Here is an 11,338-nt window from a genome sequence, read left to right as displayed (position 1 = left end):
TCTAAACGAGTCAAAAAGTCGAGACAGGACCCATCGTCAAAATGTCTGTGTCCACCACTCTAGTTCATCCAAACCAAACCAAACCAGAAAAGAGACTCAAAGTGCTAAATACCGGAATTATCCTTTAATAAAGGAGACTAGATCTGATCTATTTTCTCAGGGCTGGAGAGAGTAAAGCAGAACATTATAATCCATGTGTAGAAACTCTTCCTGAAGACATTTAATATCTGCTTTACAGACGCTCATGAAGTGTGTGCAAATACTTTCTGTTTCACCAAACTGGAGCTGACGTTAATCATTTCAAAATACCTTAAAAACAGTAGTAATAATAATAATAGTGAAAACCTTTTCAGTAGAAAACTAATTTTATTACTAATAATGTAATTATTTTATTTCTAGATTTTAACGGCATGTGGGAAACTGCTAAAAGAAAGAAGTGAGACTAACAGTAATTCTCTCATGTCCAAAAGTAGCCAATAAACTGTTCAGAGCAGATGTGTGTGAGACAGTGTGTTGACAGTATATGCACTTCTCACACGTTTCATACACACTTAAAGCAACACTTCACTGTGGCATCGTGTCACTAAACAGCAACTCTAGCTGAATTTAAACACTCATTTGATGAGAACAGAGAAATTACACAACCAGAGGAGGAGCTGATGATGTTTAAAGGAAGAGCTGTAACTATATATAATGAAGAGAAAGAGCTGTAACTGTATATAATGAAGAGAAAGACTGACAGAAACACAAAATGGCTGATAAGTGTGATCTGTGTCTGCTGGGACTGATCATTCTCTCTTCACTTCTCACAGGTAAAGAAATCTGTATTTTCTCTAAAGACATTTAGTGGAATTAATCTGGAAAGAGTTCATTTGAACATGCTCAGTTTATTCTTGCACACATTCACGCTGTGATCTCAGAGTTGTGTATTGATACACACAGATCATACTGTATTATTCCTGATACTGGACATAGTGTCACTCAAACATCTGATGATGAAGAATTATCTTCATATTAAGAGCGTGTCAGTGATTTGAACAGCTCTCTGATAGGGCTGTAGTGCCTCTTGGACTCGAGTCCGGACTTGAGACCGTTTTTCTATGGTCTCAGACTTGTCTCGGACTCGCTGGTATTCGGACTCGGACTTGTCTCGGTCTCGGCCACTGATCTTGCCAAATATGGCTTTTGGTCTCGACCGAGTCCAGGTGTCTTTATTATGTTCCCAGTAAGCACACATAGCCTACGTTGCCACAACGTATGTGTGCTTACTGGGAACATAATAATATTGGAGGGAAAGTGAAACACTGGCCACCTAATAACTAGTGATGGGCATTCCGGCTCTTTTGACTCACAAACGGCTCTTTAAAAAATAAATGTTTAAATAAACTCACGGAAAGTCCACCGCTAGTGCAACATTAATATTCACATTTTTAATTGTCCATAACAACCCGAAAACTTGCCTGCTTGCCTTGCACATCTAATTAATGGGCAAAGTTTTCCGACTTTTTTTTTTTTATGTGGACGTTATTGAGCTTGTAGAAGTTTAGCTCTTGCGTTCTTCTGAACATCTCGCTGAATGACATCTGAACATTGCCCGATAATTTCTGAGTCATATCACTCCATAATCTGCCTCTCTTTTAAATGCCTATTCCACGAGTGGTACCCTGGTGAAAAAAAAGTATACTTTATTATATTTGAAATATATTCCCTTTTTCAATAGTACATTGCAAATATATTTAAAAAAAATATACTATCTTTAAATATATTAAAAGTATATTAGCATCATGCTTTTTATCTATTTTTATAATACAACTTTTAACACACTTTAAAATAATAGTACTTTAGTATATTTTCTAAAAATATATTTAAAAGCAAGCATACTTTTAACATATTTCTAACAAGTGCACTATAAGTTCATTGGTAATAAATATATGCTTAATTACATTTTTAAGAAATATGCTAAAATCAAGCATACTTTCAATATATTTCTAACAAGTGCACTATAAGTACATTGATAATAAATGTATGCTTAAATACACTTTAAAAAAAATGCTAAAAACAAGCATACTTTTAATATATTTCTAACAAGTGCACTATAAGTACATTGGTAATAAATATATGATTAATTACACTTTTAAGAAATATGCTAAAAACAAGCACACTTTTAACATATTTCTAAAAAGTACACTACAAGTCTTTTTAAGTTTTTGTGTATTTAAAGAAAACATACTTATGTTGATCTACTTAAAATAGATTTGAGTATGCAGTGTACAAATGGCTACTTTTGTAATTGTGATTTAAGTATTTTTAATTTAAGTTTATACAATGTTAAAGATAGGCACAATGTACAATAAACACAAATCCATTACAAATTTTACATCAACAATCACACCATTGGAACACACAAGAAAATGTGTTTTCTACTGTACAGAAAGTGGCAGCTACTGGATTGTGATGTCACAAGTGGCCGTTTAACATGCAGCCAAGTAAACACTGGCTATATTGCATGGCCAAAAATGGAAGTTCACTCACTAGGGTAGGTAATCCTGTTCAGAAACACTTTTTTTATACTGGGTGAAATGGTCCTTCCATCCTGAGAGTAGTCAATACATTATGTGTTCAGAAAAAGGAATGAAAAAAATCAGACCTCTGTAGCAGCTGCAGGACAGTAAAAACTCTGACCAATCACTGCCATTCGGTGCGAATGTAAAGAACCAATCAGATGCCTTCATGTCTCGTGCCCGAGCCCCACTGCGTGCGCTGCCCTGCGTGCACTCATCACATGTCACCGTTCCGGAAACATTCAGCTCACTACACCGAGTAAGCAGGAGTTTGCGGCACAATGGAAGAGAAAATGCAGCAAAATCTACCAATGCCAGCTTTGCTGGTAACTGCTCGCCCTGATAAAAAGCCTAAAAAAAAGAAAATCGCAACGAAACAGGCACTGGATAAAGCCAGAGAACAAACTTGCGTCAACATTGCAGCATTTGAATGGTGGAGACAACTGAGGGAGCAAAAGTGATGAAAAGCGATGCCGAGGTTGCGTTCTTTCTGCTGAACAGGTAATTATTTGTTTTGCTTCGGGGGGATTTGTTATTTCCATGATGTTACGTTAGGCCACGTAGCTACTTTTGTAGCTAGTGCTAACTAGCAATGCTAACATTAGCTTCTCTGTCGGTGTAAGCCAGTTGCGTTACAGGTCTGCTTATCTGACTTTTAGGACATGCCATTTTGAACATATTGCACAGCCATAGTCGCAAGTGTCTGCATTATAATTGTGATAAAATGACGTTAATATTGCTTATAAACGGGACAACTGTGGTGATGTGGCATATGTGTTTTGTTAGCTACGAGAAGAAATGTTTGTTACTGTGTGAAATGGAAACAAAGTTTTGTTGTCATTCTTTGTGTGTCTTTGAGATGCAGTAATTATTGTCAGATGTGTAATTGTGATATTCTTCCTAAAGGTAAATCACTGCCAAAGGAGTAGATCACCACAGCAGACGACGCCTCATGCAAAGCCTGACCTGTCAGCCATCCCTGGACACTCCTTTTCTTATATATATTTATTTCTTATTTATTATATGTAAATACAGATTTTTATGACAATCAAAAGCAGCGAAAGTACAGATACTTGTGTAAAAAAGTATTTCTCTTAGGTCTCTCTTGTTCGTTTTAAAAATAAATAAAACAAAAAGTGTTATACCACATTCATTGTCATTATTCATTTAGCATGTAAGGAGGTAAGAAAAGTAATAGCTTGTTTATGCTGAAATGGTAAAGGAAAGGCATTTATCGTTTCAAAATATTTATTCCAACATGACAAAAATACTCTGCTTTCCTGTGACCTGCAGCTGACTCCGACTGTGGATGCGCGTTCATGTTTGTGGGGGCGTAGCTTTGGACGGAGTACTGACGGGAAGGGGTGGAGCTTAGAAGAGGTGCCGCTTTCAAATCTTGCTAGCTCTCCAACATTACCTACTATAGCTTTAAAGTATATTGTACAAAGTATAGCTAAGTAATATTTGTTTATTAATGTGCATTTGTTATTGAAGACAAAGTGTGCTATTTGTAGTATTTGGATTAAGCCAAAGGTATTACGGAGAATATAATTTTTACTCAAAAATAATAGACTTGTATATTGCTCGTAATGATTTTGTAATGTACTTGTAACACAGATAAAGTACACTTTATTATCACTTATCAAGTATGTAAATAGTCCCTACACAGGCATATATTTAAAGTATACTAAGTATACTTGAAGTTGTTCCAATTTAGCACACAAAAGTACACTAAATAGACTTAAAGTTATGCTTTACTACAATTTAAATGCAACTAAAATATACTTAGTACAAAATTAGTTGTTTCAAAATAGCACACTTAAAGTTAACTAATCCTTAACACACTTGAAGTATACTTATAATTAGTGTGGCTGCAAGTATACTTAGTATATATTTTTAATAAATTTACGGTATATTTCTTGTATGTTTCGAAGACACTTGTAATTAATTTGTAATGTACTTGTAACACAAATAAAGTACACTTTAATACACTAATCAAGTATGTAACTAGTCCCTACACAGGCATATACTTAAAATATACTAAATATACTTAAAGTTGTTCCAATTTAGTACACAAAAGTACACTAAATACATTTAAAGTTATGCTTTACTACAACTTCATTACTACTAAAATATACTTAGTACAAAATTAGTTGTTTCAAAATAGCACACTTTAAGTTAACTAATCATTAACACACTTGAAGTATACTAATAATTAGTCTGGCTTCAAGTATACTTAACATATTTTTTTTTCACCAGGGTAGGCTCCAATGACTGGCCGTTTTAAAATATAGCTAATATCGAAACAAAATAACCCAGCAGTCTACGAGATGTTTAGGCCTCCTCCAGCACTGACAGCTTGGCTCATAGTTTGCAGGTTTGCTTAGTGGCAAACTTTTTTCATTTGATTGGTTGAACGGTCTTGATCGGACTCGAACCTCTTTGGACTCGGTCTTGACTTGGACTCGACAAAGGTGGTCTTGACTACAGCCCTACTCTCTGATAAAGACTAATAGTTTATTCTGGAGAGTGTGTTGTTTGCTTTAAGTGAGGAAAAAAAGGATAACACTTTACAATAAGGTTATATGAATAATCATGTACTAATACCTGGATTAATACTTAATTCAACATGAACTAATGATAATTGAAAGCATGAACTAATCATGAAACACTGAAGAGTTATCCTGAACTACGATGGAGTCATTATGGATTCACGCATGAATAACGGCAGCCTTAACTGTAAAATCCAACAGTGATTCTAACTAACACTTTTTAGTTAACTTTACTTAATGTCTTAACTTAATTGTAAAAATCTAGTAATCTGCACTATTCACATACTATGCTTTGTTTACTAATAAAACACAAGTTCAGATTAATTGATTGGTTTGAGTGTGGTTTTTGAGGCGGGGAAAATCTTAATGGACGTTTCACTCATTTCCTCCACTTCTACAGTTATTTTTCTCTGTTTGCATTCACTCATTTCCCAAAGTCATCTTGAATGTTGACATTTTAATACAACTGAAAAATTGGAGAGAACATCACATAAGCTGACTTCATAAATTGATGTTGATTTTCCTAAAATGTTTTAGTCACCATTATGGCGATTAGTGTTCCCTTTGGTTGGGCACTTGGAACTTCATTTATACTATTGTAATACTCTTCCCATTGATTGCAACAAGAAATCAGTTATTCGGTTTCAAAGGAAGTGAAGTAATAAGTAATATTTGCTAACACTAATATTTGTAGACTTAATAGTTGCTAACACTTATGTCCTAAACATCTTGTGAAATTGTGTTTATATAGTCCCTCTATATTTGTGACAATCTTGTAATTGATCATACTTGAGTCACACAGACTTCAACATTCAGCCTGCAAAACACAACAATGGTAACAATTATATTTTATTTAAAGTAAATTATCAAGTACTCTCTACAGTTCTTTTTTAGTTACTAGAACTCTTGTGTAAGTGAACTATACTAACTAAGCATTTGTCAGTACCACATACTATTCCTATTTCACTTCCCAGGTGAAATATATTTAAATTGCGCTTATTTTGGTATATTTAATGTATTTTAAGTGTACTGTATTGAGTATGTATTAAATGTGTTATTTTGAAACAACTTCAAATATACTTAGTATACTTTTATATGTATTTAAGTTCAATTTTAAGGTAATAGTAATATATTTTAACTAGGGCTGGGAATCGATAAAAAAAAATAATAATAAAAATAAATAAATAATTAATTGCACAATTTGCTGTAATTAATTGCAATTAATTGCATTTCCCCCAAGCTTGTAATCATCAATATTTAAACTTAGAATCACCTAATTAAATTAAACAACACAGGAAAAAAAAGGAACAGAAAATAGCCCTATATTAAAATAATATTAAACATCAATATACCAATATATTATTCTTTTTTAATAATCAATCAACATAATCAATTAAACAGGTGTTTTTTTTTTTTTTTTTTTACTAATTATCCAAATAAAATATAGTCCTACAAAGCTATTATTACCAGAGCATGTGATCAGATCAGGTCATTTGACCATTGTTGCCCAGCATGACTATACCAGCTCAGTAGGGCTATTGCAAACAGAAGTCTAGCTACTACAGAGAAATTTCACGTTATTTGAGCGGACTTTGCTTTTCCCCCAGCCCTAATTTTAATATACTTAATTGTGTTAAAATGAAACTATTTTAAGTACATTTAGTGTAATTTAATAGCACTTCTTTAAATTGTATTTTTAATACACTTTAAATATGTTTTAGAACTACACAGCTGAAGTATATTTTTAGCTTCACATTAATGTGTTCCCAGTATATTTTAAATATAATATCATCTTATTAATAATGTATTAATAGAACACTATAAGAGCCACTATTAATATAATAAAAATACATTTTTATAAAACCATTCAGTATGAAAATAATATATTTTAATGTAATAAAAATACAGTGAAAAATTATCATTCCGTAAAACACACAGTAAAAAATATTTGTATAAAACAACACACACACACACACACACACACACACACACACACACACACACACACACACACACACACACACACACACACACACACACACACACACACACACACACACACACTTTGAAAGCTAGTAATCTTTAATGTACTACACCCAGTGTACATCAGTACAGCAGCATATGTAAACTGTAAAAAAAAAAATACATTAACATAAAATACAGTGATCTGCAGAGGTATTATAAACAACAACAAAAAAACTAAATTAAGTCAATAAACCTAACTACAGTCAATAAAGTGCAGTCATTAATAGTTGCAAACAGTTACAGTACTGTTACAACTAGTGTTGTCACGGTACCAAAATTTCAGTATTCGGTACCGATACCAGTGAAAATCCACGGTTCTCGGTACCAAATTCGGTACCAAAGCTTAATTTAGATTAAATTTACATAATTATATTAAAGTGTATATCACAGTTACAAAGATGGAAACTGTAGTAAAAACACTTTACAATAAGATTCCATTTGTTAGATAACATAAGATAAAATGACCTAACAAAAAAACAATAGCCTAGTTATACTGTTGCAATTATTCTCCTTTAGGGGTTAATTTAAAAATACATTTTTAAAATCAAAAGTTAACATTATTTCTGTTAACATTATTTAATGCACAATGAATGAAGTGAACAAACATGACCAATCAAGTGTTTGTATTAAATAACATTCACAAACATTAATTAATGTTGTAAAAATATATTGTTCACTCAATGTGTTATGTTAGATAACGCATTAAGTGATGTTAATGAATGGTATCTTATTGTAGCATTACCAAACTATACAGGAGATAAAATATGTTTTATTTGACTTGACTATACTTTTATTTAATCCAAATCTGTATTCATATTTAACTTTAAAAGGGCTTTTTAAACCTGCTAAGAGTTATCCAGCCAAGAATAAGACTAGAACTGCTTTTGTGACGGACTGATATTAATGACGGCTTTTTATTTCTCATCTCCATAAATATATCTAGTAGTAAAGCTAATGCAAGGGCTAGAAATCAATTAATAGGCCTATGTCACACTTCCTCGTCGTCATGGAGAGCGCAGTTCCCACAAGCGTTTGTACTCCCGTGGCGTCTGTCGTTGCTATGCATCCATGAACGCGCATGGAAAAGCGAGCGCGCCGCTTCTATTATGAGCAAGCGCGCCATTTGAAATAACGTATCTGCACGCGCAAAAACATCAGCACCACATCAGCAGCAGCACCGCCGATCGCCATCAGCGCTTTTATGAAGAGGACGCAACTGCACGCGCTTCGGGCATGCACGCGCATCAAGTACCGGGTTTGAGAAAACCTGGTACCGTGACGTTTAAAAAAAAATAGTAGCGACTTGGTACCGAAGTACCGGGTCTTTTGACAACACTAGTTACAACTCAAACCATCTTCATCCTTCAAGTGAGGAGTGATTGGTCTTTGAGTTTGCCTCATTGTTGCATTTCCTTCGAATCAGTGCTCGCACCCTCAGACGTGTTGGAAATAGTTTGATCACAGTGTCTGTGAAAGGGGAAAAAGAGGAGTTTATTTTTATATTAAAGCAAAATGAACCTCTGTTAAAAAAGTAACTGTTCCCTTTCAAAAGGGAACTTGCACTGCTTCGATGATGCTATTGGGGAACGATGTTCTCTAGGCGCCTCTTTAATACTTCTGAGTCGCACTAGTAGTGTCACAGGCTGTCGCCAGTCAAATTCTATTGCCGTGATTGTACAGCTTTTCAAACACCGGTTCACATGGAGGCCGTTCCCCATAGCGTCATCGATGCAGTGTCTCATTCCCTGTTCTCAGGGGACAGAGGTCGTAACCTAGACGTTTTTTATTACAACACAGTATGATGTTTTGACATTTCCCTCTGTTGTACATACAAGGTGAAAAAGACGTACTGTTAAATGTATTATAAATGCATTAAAGTATATTTGTTTTGTACTAAAAACATACTTAAGTACATATTTAATACATTTTAATATGGTAAAAATGGAATTCTTTAACATGACATGTAATGCTTAGTTCATATATTTTAACAGTAGACATTCAATATAAAATATTAATGTAATTCAGAAAAGGAGTTAATAAAATATCTCTTGAACAACTGTGAAGTCTACATGGTTTGTCACTGTATCGCTGCAAAAAAGGACAATTTAACTGTTTAACTGAAAAAGTATACCCAGCCAACAAGAATAATAATTATAATGTACAACAAATGCTAATCTTTATTTTTAGCATTAATGTATTAGTCAGCCCCCTTTGACTTTGAGAGCAAAGAAAAGTGATGTACAGAAACACATACTCTTCACCTCTGTTAAAAGATTTAAGGAAATTAGAAGTTGTGCAAAATATTGTAAGCCAGGACAAGTGACTTGCAGCTTTCCCAGAAAACAATTAAACAAGATTTTTACATGATTTTTAGATTTTTACATGAATGAGCACAAATTAGACACCTGAAATGGACATGTTGCTAACATTTTCCTACCAAGACTGACCGAATCACCTTTCAATAAGCCTGATTCAAAAATCTCTATAACAGAGGTGATATGAGATTAAACCATACTTACTACTCTATTCTTTGCTTGTCACTGCACTCAGATTTCAGTTTTTCTTCTATAGCAGCTGGTCTGAAAAACAACAAATATTAATATTTAAAAAAAGAGAGAGATTTACATGCATATACATATTTATATATCAGTCAGGCATGGCGCGTTTACATTTGTTCACATTAAGTAGCCTCTGTATCTGGATAACTGATCGGATGTTGCACAATTAAAATGAAAAATGATACACATGGTATCATGTAAGTCTAAATAAATTGTTTTAAAGATTGACGTTTATTGTAAGGGTCAAATAAGTTTAATTTCTTGTCTAAACTGCGTCTGGCCATTATTTTCTGACAGCATGTGGGGAGACTGGGCAGGGATTTATATGACGTCCACCTGTGAATGCAGACATGATGGCTGGAATGCGTTTACATTACACTGAGATCCGATCACAGTGCGTCCTCGACTACCTCCGAACCTGGACACGCTGATCGGATAACATTCCGATCAGAAGCGCGTTTACACTTGCCTTTTCAATGTGTAAGTGGACAACTTGGCTTGTTAATGCCAAGTGTAAACACAGCCATAGAAAGTTATCAAAAAGGCAATAAGGTTGTCAAGCTTGAACACATATAAACACCAATCACACTCTTCCATAATTGGCTGGTCAGTTTTTTTCAAACTTTTCAAAGATCATTTACAAAATAACAATAAAGCCACATTTTTCAGGTAATCAGAAATAAATACACAGCTTCATTTTGCAAATACAAATAAAATTAATGTAATTTTGTACATTTTATAATAACTAATTCTGTTTTTTGCAGATGCATTGGACAATGTTTTATAGTTGTTTTAAGTAGGGATGCACCGATCCGATTTTCAGTATCGGCTTCGATACTGCCATTTTTGCTGGATCGGGTATCGGTCAGACGAGGCCGATCCAAATTCGATATTGTGTGTATACTATTCTGTGTTATTGTTAAGCCCCACAAAAGGCACACAAACATTATAAAGCACCATAAGTTTTTGTGCACAATATTTTAAGTGTTCTGAAGCAATTATATAGTATAATGTGAGATAGAAATGTAATATTTAAGTCGTTACATTCAAGCTCACGTAAATGTTTCTCTCAGCTGCGGCTGTCAATCATTCTTCATTCAGCATTCAAACAGCGCGTCGCGTTCGGTTATGACAGTTAACACGATGAAACTCCAAGATGACTCAATGTTACTATTATTATACTTGATCTGTAGATAAAGGTCTATGGTTTCGCATAAAACAATTTTATATTGCTGGACTTTATTGCTGTACCTTAATCATGTTACTTTCTACCGGGTGTCTGTTAGATCACAACACTGCAGTAAAGTCAGAGCACTATTTGTTCTTCACACGCACAGTAACTGAAATTTAAAACTGTTAAAAGAAAATGCTGAATAAACTATTGCATAGATAGATACTGTATAATACACTACGCATCAATATGTATTTTCTATGTGCTTTAAACTGTGCGCAGCGCGCTGTGACTCATGTTGCTTCAAGCGCATCATTCTGCGCTTGGGATGCGCATAAGCACTTTGTGCCGCACTTTATTGGAGCGTTTCATATCATAATACAGTGACGCAGTGTAAGATTATTAAAAGCCGTTCTTGTTCTGTCCTATCTATCATATGTTGCTACCACATTAAACAGCTGTGCTATACAT

General features: G+C 34.1%; 1 protein-coding gene across 5 annotated transcripts in view; it reads left to right on the top strand.

Annotated features, from left to right (window-relative positions):
- Window positions 1-649: 649 nt before the first annotated feature.
- The window catches only part of LOC311292259 (uncharacterized protein), a 34,913-nt gene continuing 24,224 nt past the window's right edge, over window positions 650-11,338 (top strand). For all 5 annotated transcript variants that reach the window (XM_084411881.1, XM_084411880.1, XM_084411879.1 and 2 more), the window contains exon 1: window positions 650-812. In XM_084411881.1, coding sequence (XP_084268007.1) covers window positions 752-812 — 61 coding nt within the window. In that variant the 5' untranslated portion in view covers window positions 650-751. The remainder of the gene's footprint in view (window positions 813-11,338) is intronic.

The sequence above is a fragment of the Rutilus rutilus genome, assembly GCF_951802725.1.
Source record: "Rutilus rutilus genome assembly, chromosome: 1".
In the NCBI taxonomy this organism is placed as follows: Eukaryota; Metazoa; Chordata; class Actinopteri; order Cypriniformes; family Leuciscidae; genus Rutilus; species Rutilus rutilus.
This window is presented reverse-complemented; position numbering and strand designations above follow the sequence as displayed.